The 17,359-nt window shown below is 47.2% G+C and overlaps 1 protein-coding gene across 2 annotated transcripts in view; it reads right to left on the reverse strand.

Moving 5' to 3' along the window:
* Positions 1-3,220, reverse strand: part of ARIH1 (ariadne RBR E3 ubiquitin protein ligase 1) — a 92,195-nt gene extending 88,975 nt beyond the window's left edge. The window contains exon 1 of one of the 2 annotated variants that reach the window (XM_077264131.1): positions 2,017-3,220. In XM_077264131.1, coding sequence (XP_077120246.1) covers positions 2,017-2,301 — 285 coding nt within the window. In that variant the 5' untranslated portion in view covers positions 2,302-3,220. The remainder of the gene's footprint in view (positions 1-2,016) is intronic. The other variant, XM_077264132.1, reaches the window with a different exon arrangement.
* Positions 3,221-17,359: the final 14,139 nt, after the last annotated feature.

The raw sequence follows: 17,359 nt of genomic DNA on the forward strand, positions 1-17,359 counted from the left end.
GTGATGGACCTCGACAGGTTGTATATAGGAGACTGAATAATCGATCATAACCCACTAAAAGATACATTAGTAAATGTTTTGATTTTGCAGAAACTACTAAAAGGAAGACCTTTTCAGGAGATCCACGGCCATTCCATGCATCGTAGTCCATACTCGAATCACAAAACAAAGGTGTTGAAAATCTGGCCTTACACTGTACCTACACTTTAAAGTGATTGTCCACTTCCAGGAAATTTGACCCAAAACACTGTAAAATACCTAAAATAAGCACAGCAGGTACTCACCTTCCCTGGGTCCAGCGACAGCTGTCCGACGCTGCTCAGGTCTCAGTATTTTGGCTGCAGCAGTGGACATCACATTGACATTGCGCATCACTGATGTAACCAAAAACATGACGTCTGCCTTGGCACAGCCGCTGAGCTCAGTGACTAGTTACAGCGGTGATGTGACCTGTCAATACGATGTCACTGCTGAAGCCAAAACAAAGACCAGCAGCAGACAGCGCAGGTTGGACCAAATGAGCACGACTACCTGCTTTAAGGCATATGTGCAAAAAAAACAAAAAAACAGCAAACTGACCAATGAAGTCTTACTTTGCAGTTTAATGTGCAGCAAAAATAAGCTAACTTAATTCTTCACATTTTTATGGTGACCTATTGAAAAAAAAAATGGAATAAATATTTTACTTATAATATTGAATATATACGGTAGCATTCCATAACATTGACAGGCAAACTATCAGGCTGTTCCACTGGCGTGACCTAAAAGGAAAATGTGTACAGTACACTGGGGTACCTCTTAGGGTGCTTTCACACTGCGTTCTGGAACCGGTTCATTGGTCCCGTAGGGGCTTACATCCAGACCCCCCGCAAAACTAGATTCAGGCGTATGTGCCGACAAAGCCATAGATTATAATGATGCAGGCAGAGCGAACGTGTGCTCTTTCGTGAATCATTCTCGGGCATGTATGCCTACTAGAAGCGTACTCCCAGACGTAGTAGACTGCATATGGATGTCCATCTCTAGTAGGTGCACACGCCGAAAAATGATGCACGACAAAGCACACGTTCACTCTGTGGGCACCTTTACACTCTATGGCCCAGACGGCTCATATGCCCGAATCCCGTTTTGACAGGGGGTTTTGACGCAAGCCAACAAACGGGTGCCTGAACTCAGTATGAAAGCAGCCTGAGAGAAGGAGCGCCATCCATCCGTCTGTCAGTCTACTATTACCCTGCAATGTTGTAATGTACCAAAACACCTTAGATGCAGCGGTTGATACCAACAGGCATCTAAGATGTAGAGCAGCTGGAATCATACATTTCTCAGGTACCATGCCCCCAAGATGATGCATAGCTACATCAGTTTGTCTTACCTAAAAGCATTTTAGGACATGTTCAACAATTTGTGCCGAAAGTGTATTTTATGCTGTTTACTTAGAACACCAGACTACTGAGGGGCTAGTAGCAGTAAACATTTGTATATAATAGTACTACCAATGTATTAATGAAATGCACTGCTGATAACTATACAGAAGAAACCACAGCAAAAATCATAAAACCATTATCCCAGTGATAAAAAGAGACAGTAGCAATATTTTGATATCACGTTAATTGGCATCAATAGTGGACAGCCCAAAAGAAATAATCTGGTCACCTAAGTGTTCTGGCTTCTCCTGATATAAGAGCCATGATAGCAAAGCTGGATCCATATTTCAATGGATTCTGATGGACTTTAGTGTCCTGTAACATACTCTGCCTGGTTTTCTTCCAGATTCTGGATTTTTTACAGCAAGAACGACACTGAAGATAGTGATATTCTTACTGTAAAGCACCTCTAGAACCCCTGCCAGAAAGCATAAATTTATGTGAATGCAGCCTTAGGTATAAGTAAAATTAGGTTTGCTGACTGGCTCCCAGGCTACCCTTGCATATATATATTTATTATATATACACACATATATACATACACACCTTAAGCCCACATTTGACATCCCTGACATGTTATAGGAAATACCTGGATGACTTCGTTAACTTCGCGGATGCATTCTACCATGTGCTGTAAAATCTGCTCAGCGGTGAGGACCTCGTATCTGTAGTCGTCATCTTCCTCCCCTCCATGACCAGGCCCGAGGACACCTCCACCTCCTTCTCCCCCTATCCCGGCTCTTTCGGTGCCGCCATGTTCGTGTTCCACCAGCTCCACATCGGCCAGTTCTAGCTCATCTTCAGGCTCGTCAGCGGCGCTGTCTTCACTACACTCTTCATCGAATTCATAGTTGTAGCCTTCGTCCGAGTCCATGTTCCCAGTTGTAGGAACGAGATAAACAACGACTACAAACCAACACTGGGTATCGGCTAGACAGGCTGCCCTGTCAGAGGAGACAGTACGGAAGCAGACAATGCAAAATTTGGGGGAATTACTGGATCCAAAGTTTTTCCTGAAACCGTCCCGAACGTCGGCACTCGCTGGTCTGTCTATGGGCAGAGCACGGTGGGTTAGAGGGGGCTACAACTGCTGCGATGCTGGCAGTACAGGGGGACGATGGCTTTTACTACCTATTAGTAAATATCTCAGCGGCAGAATAGATATGTTATTAAAATAAACAATAACTAAAACATATTGAACCCTTCTGTATCACTCAGTATATGGAGCAGTCACATAGCCTGAGGTGACTTCTAGTAGCCCCGGGGGCACCGGCATGGGACGGGGACCACCATGACATGTGGCAGCCTACAGGCTGCACCTACTGTAGTGAGTGAGGAATGCCCTCAGTGAGTCACACAGGAACTGGCCGGGCTGCGGACGGAGCCGAGTGCTGAGCCCGGACCCGGCTCCCTCCTCTATACGGGGCCTTCTCACCGGAGCGACCGCCAGCTACACACACACGGGGTCTCCGGTGTGTCCGAGGCAGACAGGCCTCAGGCCCCTCTATCGCCGCCCCTTCCCTATGCGCGCTCCCGTTCCGGTTAGCGCGCGCTCCCGGGGTAAAGAGTCCGCTCCTCCAACGGGCCGAGAAGCTGCGCCGTTAAAGACACTCTCACTCTCCAACTAACGGACAACCCCCCCTCCCCTGGTTCCGGTCTCCTGGAGACACCGAACAGCTCCCCGTCGCTGAGCCAACAAAGGGGCGGGAGTGTCACGCACGGGCACGTTAGCGCGTCACCACCTGAGCGACCGCGTCGAGTTTCCGGCGAAATCAGTTCGCCATCTTGGATGTGGAAAGACAGCAGTAGAGCAGCTTTGTGTGTGGTCGGATATTAGTGACTTTATCAGGGAGCCGTTTTGGTTGTGGCAGTGGTGTGTATGGGACGAGATTCCCCTCAGTGCATTGTGTGCCATAGTAAAGGTGGCATAAATGAGGGGGCACCAAGTTAGTGCTGCTTCTAAACTCGACTAAATAGAAAAATGGTAAAAGCATGGGAAAAAAACTATTCACCTGCAATGGAGTTACTATCGCTGAGGAAAGAAACAGAGGACGGTGGGCACAGCAGCAATAGAGTAAGGGGGCTTCTCTGCTGCACAAAAGAGAACTATGGAGAAGAGAGAGAAAAAGCTTCACCCAAAAGTGTAACTGGTGCACAGCAAATTACACAGATGGAAGAAATCATGGGAAGGTTATTGAGAAAAATGGAACACTCACAGATAATTTAAAAACAAACAGTAAATGAATATACCAAAAAACTATATGTAAAGGGTAGTGTAAATTAACTTTCATTACCCTTTATATATCTGACACCACACCGCATTACCCCTGATGAAGCTACCATACTGTAGCGAAACGACCCGTGGGAATGCTTGTACCAGGCGGCAGGTCATCTAACTATATTTTATCCCATGTGGCTGGTTTTGTATAAGTAAGTTTCTAATGTATTATACATATTATGCTTATATGGGATTATCATATTCCACAGCGCGTTACAAACATCATCCCTGTCCCCATTGGGGCTCACAATCTAAATTCCCTATCAGTATGTCTTTGGAGTGTGGGAGAAATTGTCGGCTTTTCTCCTATCTATGTATGTAATATACAGCTCTGGCAAAAATTAAGAGACCATCACATCAAAACCCTGTCATGGGCAGCCCATTCTCCAGCCCTGAACCACCTTGAAAACCTCTGGAATGTAATAAAGAGGATGATGGATAGTCACAAGCCATCAAACAGAGAAGAACTGCTTATATTTTTGCGCCAGAAGCAGTGTGAAAGACTGGTGGAAAGCATGCCAAGACGCATGAAAGCTGTGATTAAAAATCATGGTTATTCCTCAAAATATTAATTTCTGAACTCTTCCTGAGTTAATAATAATAATAATAATCTTTTTTTATATAGCGCCAACATATTCCGCAGCGCTTTACAGCTTAACAGTTTCAAACACAACAGTCATAAGTAACAACGTTAGCAATACAATAATTAAAGCAAAATAAGATGACCCTGCTCGTGAGAGCTTACAATCTACAATGAGGTGGGGAGATACAAAGTACAGGTGTGTATTTACAATGATGTATTTGCAATGAAGGTCAGCCATCTTCAGGGGGTGGGGATAGATGGAGATAGTGAATGGGCTACAAACACACAAACATAAAATGACTTTGATTAGTGAACGTGATAGGCCGCTCTGAACAAATGTGTTTTGAGGGAGCGCCTAAAACTATGCAAATTGTGGATGGTCCTAATATCTTGGGGTAGAGCATTCCAGAGGATTGGCACAGCACGGGAGAAGTCTTGGAGTCGGGAGTGGGAGGTACGGATTAGTGCAGAGGTTAGTCGAAAGTCGTTTGCAGAGCACAGTGGTCGGTTAGGTCGATAAACAGAAATGAGGGAGGAGATGTAAGGGGGTGCTGCACTGTGGAGAGCTTTGTGGGTGAGGTCAAATACTTTAAATTGTATCCTGTAATGAATAGGCAGCCAGTGTAATGACTGGCGAAGAGCGGACACGTCCGAGTAATGATTAGCTAGATGGACAACCCTGGCTGCTGCATTAAGGATAGACTGGAGAGGGGAAAGTTGAGTAAGGGGGAGGCCAATTAGTAGAGCATTGCAGTAGTCCAGGCGGGAATGGATCAAGGCAACAGTGAGGGTTTTTGTTATTTCCATGGTGAGAAAAGGACGGATTCTAGAGATGTTCTTTAGGTGTAAGCGGCATGAGCGGGCAAGAGATTGTATGTGGGATGTGAAGGAGAGATTGGAGTCAAACATAACACCCAGACAGCGCGTCTGCTACCGGGGTATTATGGTGCCACGCACGGAGAGGGAAATGTCAGATTTAGGGAGGTTAGTAGATGGCGGGAGCAGAAGAAGTTCAGTTTTGGAGAGGTTGAGTTTCAGATAGAGAGCGGACATGATGTTGGAGACTGCAGACAGATAGTCAGTGGCGTTCTGTAGTACAGCGGGGGTAAGGTCAGGGGATGACATGTATAGTTGTGTGTCATCAGCATAAAGATGGTACTGAAAGCCAAATCTGCTAATGGTCTGTTCAACTGGGGCCGTGTAGAGGGAGAAGAGAAGGGGGCCAATGACTGAGCCCTGTGGTACCCCGACAGTGAGAGGAAGAGGAGATGAAGTGAAGCCAGAGAACTGAACACTGAAGGAAAGATAGGAAGATAGGAGGAGAACCAGGAGAGAGCAGTGTCCTTAATGCCTAGTGACTGGAGCCTAGAGAGTAGGAGAGGGTGATCAACAGTGTAGAAAGCTGCAGAAAGGTTGAGAAGAATGAGCAGAGAGTGGTCACCGTTACATTTTGTTGTAAGAAGGTAATTGGTCACCTTGATGAGTGCCGTTTCTGTCGATTGTAGGGGGCAGAAACCAGACTGTGAAGGGTCTAGGAGGGAATGAGAGGAGAGGTTAAGGGTAAGGAGGGAGTAGATCAGTTGCTCCAAGAGTTTAGAGATGAAGGGGAGATTGGAGACTGGTCTGTAGTTGTTTGTGCAGGATGGGTCGAGGGTGGGTTTCTTTAGTAATGGAGTAATGATAGAGTGTTTGAAGGAGGAGGGGAAAATGCCAGATGAGAGGGAGAGATTAAAAATTGTAGTTAAGTGAGTTGTGACGACTGGAGAGAGAGACTGGAGGAGATGAGAGGGAATGGGGTCAGTAGTTCATGTAGTCGGACGAGAAGAAGAGAGGAGCTTGGAGACTTCTGTGATGGGATCGAATGTGGAGAGTGAGCCAGGGGAAATGCAGGGAGGGATGGGAGTCGCTGCGCTTGGTGTCTGGGAGCGGATTTCCCGGCGGATGTTATCTATTTTCTCTCTAAAGTGGGAGGCCAGGTCATCAGCACAAATGTCTGTGATAGGGGCTTGTGCTTTTTGCCTGAGGAGGGAGGGAAAGGTGTCAAAAAGATTCTTGGGGTTGTTTGATAGTGAGGAGATCAGAGTGGTGAAGTAGATCTGTTTGGCGAGGTGAAGGGCAGAGTTATAGGTTTTTAATATAAATTTGAAGTGTATGAAGTCTTCTGGTATGTGAGTTTTCCTCCATAAGCGTTCAGCACTCCTAGAGCATCGCTGGAGATATCAGGTTTGCGATGTGAGCCAGGGCTGTTTTACTCTGTGCTTGGAGGTTCTGAGGGTGTGGGGCGCTACTTGGTCCAGGGTGCTTCTAAGAGTATCATTGTAGTGATGTGCAGCGAGATCAGGACAGGAAAAAGAGGAGATTGGGGACAATGATGAGTGTAGGGAGTCTGAAAGTGTGTGAAGGTTGATAGCATGTAGATTTCTGAATGTGTGGTAGGTAGGAGGGTGCTGGGGTGGGTGAGGAATTGTGAGTGTAAAGGAGAGAATGTTGTGGTCAGAGAGGGGAAGCGGTGAGTTATCTAGGTAGGAGATTGAACCGAGCCGGACGAAGACCAGGTCAAGGGTGTTACCGTCTTTGTGTGTTTCAGAGGTTGAGAGCTGTGAGAGGCCTAGGGAAGTGGTTAGTGATAGAAGCTAAGATGCAGATGTGGAAGTGGGGCTGTTAGTGAGGATGTTGAAGTCTCCCAGGATAAGGGTTGGTAGTTCTGAGGACATGAAATGCGGCAGCCAGGCAGAGAAATGGTCCTGGAAGTGGGTGGGTGAGCCTGGGGGCCGGTATATGACCGCTACTCTGAGGGAGAGGGGACGAAAGAGCCTGATTGTGTGGACCTCAAAAGAAAAAAAATGAGAGTGATGGAGGAGCTGGGGGGATAACCTGGAAAGTGCATTGTGGGGACAGGAGTATGCCGACTCCACCACCATGTCTGTTTGTGGGTCTCGGTGAATGTGAGAATTGTAAGCCACCATGGGAAATGGCAGCAGGAGAGACAGTGTCGGAATCCTGAATCCAGGTTTCCGTGAGTTAAAACATTATTGTTGTTTCTAAATTATTAAGAACTTGTTTTCTTTGCATTATTTGAGGTCTGAAAGAACTTCTTTTTTTAAAAAATTTTGACCATTTCTCCTTTTCAGAAAAAAAAACCTAAATTTATTGCTTGGAAATTCAGAGACATGTTGTCAGAAGTTTGTAGACTAAAAGAACAATTTACATTTTACTCAAAAATATACCTATAAAGAGAAAAATCAGACAAACTGAACTTTTTGCAGTGGTCTCTTAATATTTGCCAGAGCTGTATGTGTGTGTCACTGACATCTATAAATCTATATTCTATGTGTGTATATATATATATATATATATATATATATATATATATATATATATATATACTGTATATATATAATCTATTCTAACCTGTCAAAAGGTACGGACTGGGCCTGAAATTCAGTCCTGGCATTTGAAATCACACAGACCCATGTTGTCCCTGTCCCCATGAACCAGATGGGATATATTACTAATATTACCCTGGATGGAGGAAAGGAAGATTTTCTACAAGACCGAAATTTCTAACGATACCCGTGGCCTGCTGAGGTACCGTATATACTCGAGTATAAGCCGACCCGAGTATAAGCCGACCCCCCTAATTTTGCCACAAAAACTGGGAAAACTTATTGACTCGAGTATAAGCCTAGGGTGGAAAATGCAGCAGGTACCGGTGAATTTCAAAATTAAAAATAGATACTCCATACCGTTCATTATGGCCCCATAGATGCTCCACATAAAGCTGTGCCACATATAATGCTCTGCACCGTTGCCCCATAGATAGCTGTGCCATATATATAATGCTCTGCACCATTGCCCCATACCTGTGCCATATAGTGCTCTGCACCATTGCCCCATAGCTGTGCCATATATGCTCTGCACCGTTGCCCCATAGCTGTGCCATATATATAATGCTCTGCACCGTTGCCCCATAGCTGTGCCATATAGTGCTCTGCACCGTTGCCCCATACCTGTGCCATATAGTGCTCTGCACCGTTGCCCCATAGCTGTGCCATATAGTGCTCTGCACCGTTGCCCCATAGCTGTGCCATATATGCTCTGCACCGTTGCCCCATAGCTGTGCCATATATATAGTGCTCTGCACCGTTGCCCCATAGATAGCTGTGCCATATAGTGCTCTGCACCGTTGCCCCATAGCTGTGCCATATAGTGCTCTGCACCGTTGCCCCATAGCTGTGCCATATAGTGCTCTGCACCGTTGCCCCATAGCTGTGCCATATAGTGCTCTGCACCGTTGCCCCACAGCTGTGCCATATAGTGCTCTGCACCATTGCCCCATAGCTGTGCCATATATGCTCTGCACCGTTGCCCCATACCTGTGCCATATAGTACTCTGCACCGTTGCCCCATACCTGTGCCATATAGTGCTCTGCACCGTTGCCCCATAGCTGTGCCATATAGTGCTCTGCACCGTTGCCCCATAGCTGTGCCATATAGTGCTCTGCACCGTTGCCCCATAGCTGTGCCATATAGTGCTCTGCACCGTTGCCCCATACCTGTGCCATATAGTGCTCTGCACCGTTGCCCCATAGCTGTGCCATATAGTGCTCTGCACCGTTGCCCCATAGCTGTGCCATATAGTGCTCTGCACCGTTGCCCCATAGCTGTGCCATATATGCTCTGCACCGTTGCCCCATACCTGTGCCATATAGTGCTCTGCACCGTTGCCCCATACCTGTGCCATATAGTGCTCTGCACCGTTGCCCCATACCTGTGCCATATAGTGCTCTGCACCGTTGCCCCATAGCTGTGCCATATAGTGCTCTGCACCGTTGCCCCATAGCTGTGCCATATAGTGCTCTGCACTGTTGCCCCATAGCTGTGCCATATAGTGCTCTGCACCGTTGCCCCATAGCTGTGCCATATAGTGTGTTGTGAATTTGCTTTTTGCTCCCTCTAGTGGTTACTAGTTTTTTGACTCTGGTTTTTCTGTCATTCCTTTTATCCGCACCTGGGTCGTTAGTTAGGGGTGTTGCTATATAAGCTCCCTGGACCTTCAGTTCAATGCCTGGCAACGTAGTTATCAGAGCTAGTCTGCTGTGCTCTTGTCTACTGATCCTGGTTCCAGTTATATCAGCTAAGTCTGCCTTTTGCTTTTTGCTATTTGTTTTGGTTTTGTATTTTTGTCCAGCTTGTTCCATATCTATATCCTGACCTTTGCTGGAAGCTCTAGGGGGGCTGGTGTTCTCCCCCCGGACCGTTAGACGGTTCGGGGGTTCTTGAATTTCCAGTGTGGATTTTGATAGGGTTTTTGTTGACCATATAAGTTACCTTTCTTTATTCTGCTATCAGTAAGCGGGCCTCTCTGTGCTAAACCTGGTTCATTTCTGTGTTTGTCATTTCCTCTTACCTCACCGTCATTATTTGTGGGGGGCTTCTATCCAGCTTTGGGGTCCCCTTCTCTGGAGGCAAGAAAGGTCTTTGTTTTCCTCTACTAGGGGTAGCTAGATTCTCCGGCTGGCGCGTGTCATCTAGAATCAACGTAGGAATGATCCCCGGCTACTTCTAGTGTTGGCGTTAGGAGTAGATATATGGTCAACCCAGTTACCACTGCCCTATGAGCTGGATTTTTGTATTCTGCAGACTTCCACGTTCCTCTGAGACCCTCGCCATTGGGGTCATAACAGTTTGCCAGGCCCGTATTAAATGTTTAATGCATTGCAGAAGAGGGATTATAAGAAAGAAGATTCTGAGTTTTTTTTTTTTTTTTTTCTTCTTCCCCTTTACCTCAGAGTGGCTATGCTTGCTGCAGACATGAATGTCCAGACCTTGATTACAAGTGTGGACCAGCTGGCTACTCGTGTGCAGGGCATACAAGACTATGTTATCAGAAATCCTAGGTCAGAACCTAAAATACCGATTCCTGAACTGTTTTCCGGAGACAGGTTTAAGTTTAGGAATTTCGTGAATAATTGTAAATTGTTTTTGTCCCTGAGACCCTGTTCATCTGGAGATTCTGCTCAGCAAGTAAAAATTGTTATTTCGTTCTTACGGGGCGACCCTCAGGATTGGGCTTTTTCGCTGGCGCCAGGAGATCCGGCATTGGCTGATCTTGATGCGTTTTTTCTGGCGCTCGGTTTACTTTATGAGGAACCCAATCTTGAGATTCAGGCAGAAAAGGCCTTGCTGGCTATGTCTCAGGGGCAGGACGAGGCTGAAGTGTATTGCCAAAAATTTCGGAAATGGTCCGTGCTGACACATTGGAACGAGTGTGCACTGGCCGCTAATTTTAGAAATGGCCTTTCTGAAGCCATTAAGAATGTTATGGTGGGTTTTCCCATTCCCACAGGTCTGAATGATACTATGGCACTGGCTATTCAAATTGACCGGCGGTTGCGGGAGCGCAAAACCGCAAATTCCCTCATGGTGTTGTCTGAACAGACACCTAATTCGGTGCAATGTGATAGAAAAACTGCAAATTCCCTCATGGTGTTGTCTGAACAGACACCTGATTTAATGCAATGTGATAGAATCCTGACTAGAAATGAGCGGAAAATTCATAGACGCCGGAATGGCTTGTGCTACTACTGTGGTGATTCTACACATGTTATCTCAGCATGCTCTAAACGTATAGCTAAGGTTGTTAGTCCTGTCACCGTTGGTAATTTGCAACCTAAATTTATTCTGTCTGTAACTTTGATTTGCTCACTGTCATCTTATCCTGTCATGGCGTTTGTAGATTCAGGTGCTGCCCTGAGTCTCATGGATCTCTCATATATCAAGGAGTCTTTGGAGAAAGGACATATTCGTCCGTCTTCTTCCCCTCTTGGTGCGGGATTCTTTTTTGTGGCAAAAAAGGACGGATCTTTGAGACCTTGTATTGATTATCGGCTTTTAAATAAGATCACTGTCAAATTTCAGTATCCTTTACCGCTGTTGTCTGACTTGTTTGCCCGGATTAAGGGTGCCAAGTGGTTCACCAAGATAGACCTTCGTGGTGCGTACAACCTTGTGCGCATTAAGCAAGGTGATGAATGGAAAACCGCATTCAATACGCCCGAAGGTCATTTTGAGTACTTGGTGATGCCTTTTGGGCTCTCCAATGCGCCTTCAGTTTTTCAGTCCTTTATGCATGACATTTTCCGGAAGTATCTGGATAAATTTTTGATTGTTTATCTGGATGATATTTTGGTTTTTTCTGATAATTGGGATTCGCATGTGGAGCAGGTCAGGTTGGTCTTTAAAATTTTGCGTGAAAATTCTTTGTTTGTCAAGGGCTCAAAGTGTCTCTTTGGTGTACAGAAGGTTCCCTTTTTGGGGTTCATTTTTTCCCCTTCTGCTGTGGAGATGGACCCAGTCAAGGTCCGAGCTATTCTTGATTGGACTCAGCCCTCGTCAGTTAAGAGTCTTCAGAAGTTCTTGGGCTTCGCTAACTTCTACCGTCGTTTTATCGCTAATTTTTCTAGCATTGTGAAACCTTTGACGGATATGACCAAGAAGGGCTCCGATGTAGCTAACTGGGCTCCTGCTGCCGTGGAGGCTTTCCAGGAGTTGAAACGCCGGTTTACTTCGGCGCCTGTTTTGTGCCAGCCTGACGTCTCACTTCCCTTTCAGGTTGAGGTGGATGCTTCGGAGATTGGGGCCGGGGCCGTTTTGTCGCAGAGAGGCCCTGGTTGCTCTGTTATGAAACCTTGTGCCTTTTTCTCTAGGAAGTTTTCACCTGCCGAGCGAAATTATGATGTGGGCAATCGGGAGTTGTTGGCCATGAAATGGGCATTTGAGGAGTGGCGTCATTGGCTCGAGGGTGCTAAGCATCGTGTGGTGGTCTTGACTGATCACAAAAATCTGATGTATCTCGAGTCTGCTAAACGCCTTAATCCTAGACAGGCCCGCTGGTCTTTGTTTTTCTCCCGCTTTGATTTTGTTGTCTCGTATTTACCAGGTTCAAAGAATGTGAAGGCCGATGCTCTTTCTAGGAGCTTTGTGCCTGATGCTCCTGGAGTCGCTGATCCTGTTGGTATTCTTAAAGATGGAGTTATCTTGTCAGCTATTTCTCCGGATCTGCGACGTGTGTTGCAGAGATTTCAGGCTGATAGGCCTGAGTCTTGTCCACCTGACAGACTGTTTGTCCCGGATAAGTGGACCAGCAGAGTCATTTCCGAGGTTCATTCCTCGGTGTTGGCAGGTCACCCGGGAATTTTTGGCACCAGAGATCTGGTGGCCAGGTCCTTTTGGTGGCCTTCCTTGTCAAGGGATGTGCGGTCATTTGTGCAGTCCTGTGGGACTTGTGCTCGAGCTAAGCCTTGCTGTTCTCGTGCCAGCGGTTTGCTCTTGCCCTTGCCTGTCCCGAAGAGACCTTGGACACATATCTCCATGGATTTCATTTCTGATCTTCCGCTATCTCAGGGCATGTCCGTTATCTGGGTGATATGTGATCGCTTCTCCAAGATGGTCCATTTGGTTCGTTTGCCTAAGCTGCCTTCCTCTTCCGATCTGGTTCCTGTGTTTTTCCAGAACGTGGTTCGTTTGCACGGCATCCCTGAGAATATTGTGTCAGACAGAGGATCCCAGTTCGTTTCCAGGTTCTGGCGATCCTTTTGTAGTAGGATGGGCATTGATTTGTCGTTTTCGTCTGCTTTCCATCCTCAGACTAATGGACAGACGGAGCGAACCAATCAGACTTTGGAGGCTTATTTGAGGTGTTTTGTCTCTGCTGATCAGGACGATTGGGTTACATTCTTGCCGTTGGCTGAGTTTGCCCTTAATAATCGGGCTAGTTCCGCCACCTTGGTTTCGCCTTTTTTCTGCAACTCTGGTTTCCATCCTCGCTTTTCTTCGGGTCATGTGGAGCCTTCTGACTGTCCTGGGGTGGATTCTGTGGTGGATAGGTTGCAGCAGATCTGGAATCATGTGGTGGACAACTTGAAGTTGTCACAGGAGAAGGCTCAGCGCTTTGCCAACCGCCGCCGCGGTGTGGGTCCCCGACTACGCGTTGGGGATTTGGTATGGCTTTCTTCCCGCTTTGTTCCTATGAAGGTCTCCTCTCCCAAATTTAAACCTCGTTTTATTGGGCCTTACAAGATATTGGAAATCCTTAATCCTGTATCTTTTCGTCTGGATCTTCCTGTGTCGTTTGCTATTCACAATGTATTTCATAGGTCCTTGTTGCGGCGGTACATTGTGCCTGTAGTTCCTTCTGCTGAGCCTCCTGCTCCGGTGTTGGTTGAGGGCGAGTTGGAGTACGTGGTGGAGAAGATCTTGGATTCTCGCCTTTCCAGGCGGAGGCTTCAGTACCTGGTCAAGTGGAAGGGCTATGGTCAGGAGGATAATTCCTGGGTGGTCGCCTCTGATGTTCATGCGGCCGATTTAGTTCGTGCCTTTCATGCCGCTCATCCTGATCGCCCTGGTGGTCGTGGTGAGGGTTCGGTGACCCCTCACTAAGGGGGGGGTACTGTTGTGAATTTGCTTTTTGCTCCCTCTAGTGGTTACTAGTTTTTTGACTCTGGTTTTTCTGTCATTCCTTTTATCCGCACCTGGGTCGTTAGTTAGGGGTGTTGCTATATAAGCTCCCTGGACCTTCAGTTCAATGCCTGGCAACGTAGTTATCAGAGCTAGTCTGCTGTGCTCTTGTCTACTGATCCTGGTTCCAGTTATATCAGCTAAGTCTGCCTTTTGCTTTTTGCTATTTGTTTTGGTTTTGTATTTTTGTCCAGCTTGTTCCATATCTATATCCTGACCTTTGCTGGAAGCTCTAGGGGGGCTGGTGTTCTCCCCCCGGACCGTTAGACGGTTCGGGGGTTCTTGAATTTCCAGTGTGGATTTTGATAGGGTTTTTGTTGACCATATAAGTTACCTTTCTTTATTCTGCTATCAGTAAGCGGGCCTCTCTGTGCTAAACCTGGTTCATTTCTGTGTTTGTCATTTCCTCTTACCTCACCGTCATTATTTGTGGGGGGCTTCTATCCAGCTTTGGGGTCCCCTTCTCTGGAGGCAAGAAAGGTCTTTGTTTTCCTCTACTAGGGGTAGCTAGATTCTCCGGCTGGCGCGTGTCATCTAGAATCAACGTAGGAATGATCCCCGGCTACTTCTAGTGTTGGCGTTAGGAGTAGATATATGGTCAACCCAGTTACCACTGCCCTATGAGCTGGATTTTTGTATTCTGCAGACTTCCACGTTCCTCTGAGACCCTCGCCATTGGGGTCATAACAATAGTGCTCTGCACCGTTGCCCCATACCTGTGCCATATAGTGCTCTGCACCGTTGCCCCATAGCTGTGCCATATAGTGCTCTGCACCGTTGCCCCATACCTGTGCCATATAGTGCTCTGCACCGTTGCCCCATAGATACTCCACAGAAAGCTGTGCTGCTGCTGCTGCAATAATAAAAAAAAAAAACACATACTCACCTCTCTTGCTTGCAGCTCCTCAGCGTCTCGTCCCGGCGTCTCCCTGCACTGACTGATCAGGCAGAGGGCGGCGCGCACACTATATGCGTCATCGCGCCCTCTGACCTGCACAGTCAGTCCGGAGAGAGAGACGCCGGGAAGACAGAGCGGCGCCCGGCGGGTGGAACGAGGGAAGGTAAATATGCGATACTTACCTGCTCCCGGCGTCCCGCTCTTTCCCCCGGACAGCTGGTCTTCGGTGCCGCAGCCTCTTCCTCTGTCAGCGGTCACCGGCACCGCTTAATTAGAGAAATGAATAGGCGGCTCCGCCCGTATGGGAGGTGGAGCAGCCTATTCATTTCTCTAATGAGCGGTCCCATGTGACCGCTCAGGGGAAGAGCTGCGGCACCCGGAGACCGTGGGACGGGCAGGGGGAGCGACAGGAACGCCGGAACTAGGTGAGTATATGACAGTCCTCACCCGCCGACCCCACCACCGATCATGACTCGAGTATAAGCCGAGAGGGGTACTTTCAGCCCAAAAATTTGGGCTGAAAATCTCGGCTTATACTCGAGTATATACGGTAAGTGACGGAGTCAGCAACTTTGTGCTCCATCACAACTCTTCACAGTATGGGTATCTTGAGAACACCGATTCTGTTAACAACGTAGCAGACAAGGCAGCACATGACCAGACAGGCCCTTCTGGCATTTGCCAGAATTGCCAGATGGCCAGTCCGGCTCTGTCTGTCAGAGTGATTTTACTGTACGCTGCACATGAATTGCTTTTCAAAGGACACCAAAGCTTAAAAATCGAGTCCTGTGTGATTTTTTTTTCTCGTAGGCTTTCATTGGCGAGTCTCGGCTGAGTCTCGGTGACAATCGCAGCATGCTGCGATTTAACACGCACGCTGAATACACCCGAGAAAATAAACGGTGATGTGAGCTGCCCCATAGATTAACACTGGGCTGAGTGTTATGCAATGTTTTCTCGCATAGCACTCGTCCGTATTCTACGGTAGTGTGACGCCGGCCTTAGTTACATTTCCTCTTGATTGGGTTGTGCAGTCATTTTTGCACCCAAGCATCTTTCACACAGCATCCTGAAGATTGGTCTGAAACAGAAAGCCCCTGGTGGTAGGAGTTAGGACTTAGCTATGTCATGGCAGAGCGCCCCCTATGGTCTTCATCACAGGAACCAATGCATGTGTTTTCCTGTTTTGGACTTAAGTTGGATGAACCAAAGAAAGCCTGGACATGGACTTCTGGAGCTGGAAAAACATTATTACAAAGTCTGTGACAATATAAGTCGGATTTCAGGGGCCAATGTCAATGTTTTCTATAGCTTGGAACTAAATCCATGTAGTGAGGATGCAGATACATGTAAAAGTTGAATTTATTAGCAAGTCCATGTGTTGGTGCCGTTCTGACCCAGAGACAATGGAGCCCCTACTGCTACAATCTTTTCATCACTATAGAATCCCTGATTTCCCATAGTACACGGAATCTATATGACACTCCCCTACACAGAGGATATAGAGAGATACCAGTCCTCCAGGCTGCAGATGGGGACAGAGTCCTCTTCATCCAGGAGTGAGGTTTAGGCTCCAGTAAATGCGCCTACATCTCCCTGAGCCCAATTAACTTCAGGCTGATTTGCAGTGTTAAACAAGGGACAGTAATTCTTTTAAAAATATGCTCCCATCCTCCTGATGCCGATGTTTTAAAGTATTGGAATAAAGAAGGGTTTTTTTAACCTTCTTAACACTCTGCTGTATATATTCTTGCAGCACCAGTTCATGCAGTTACCTGTGCACTGAGTGGGCTTCCCCGCTGTGCGGATTAACACTGTTGGAGCCACTTTTCCATCTTCCCTACAAGACTATCATCCAGTGGCCTTAACATCACATGCAATGAAGTCCTTGGAGAGAATAATACTAGCCTACTTGTGTCCGAGAGTAAGGGCTTTTACTGACCCCCTACAGTTTGCTTACCAGCAGAGATTGGGGGTGGATTATGCGGTAGTGTCTCTGCTACATACAGTACATTAATTCTTGGACAATGATGGATCTATAGTGCGTGACATGTTCTCTGACTTCTCAAGTGCTTTCAGTACCTTACAGCCACCCTTACTACGTAATAAGTTGACTGATATGGCAGTAGATGAGGGGATGGTGAACTGGATAAACAACTACCTGACGGACAGGCCACAGTTTGTGTACAGAGCAGTGTTGGAGCCCCTCAGGGAACAGTGCTGTCGCCCTTCCTCTTCACATTGTATACAGCTTAAGGCCCCGTCTCACATAGCGAGATCGCTAGCGAGATCGCTGCTGAGTCACTAGTTTTGTGATGCAACAGCGACCTCAGTAGCGATCTCGCTATGTGTGACACGTACTAGCGATCAGGCCCCTGCTGTGAGATCGCTGGTCGTGTCGGAATGGCCTGGACCATTTTTTGGTCGTTGAGGTCCCGCTGACATCGCTGAATCGGTGTGTGTGACACCGATCCAGCGATGTCTTCACTGGTAACCAGGGTAAACATCGGGTTACTAAGCGCAGGGCCGCGCTTAGTAACCCGATGTTTACCCTGGTTACCAGCGTAAATGTAAAAAAAAACAAACAGTACATACTCACCATCTGATGTCCATCAGGTCCCTTGCCGTCTGCTTCCTGCTCTGAGTGCCGCCGT

Source organism: Ranitomeya variabilis, chromosome 5, assembly GCF_051348905.1.
Source record: "Ranitomeya variabilis isolate aRanVar5 chromosome 5, aRanVar5.hap1, whole genome shotgun sequence".
NCBI classification, from domain to species: domain Eukaryota; kingdom Metazoa; phylum Chordata; class Amphibia; order Anura; family Dendrobatidae; genus Ranitomeya; species Ranitomeya variabilis.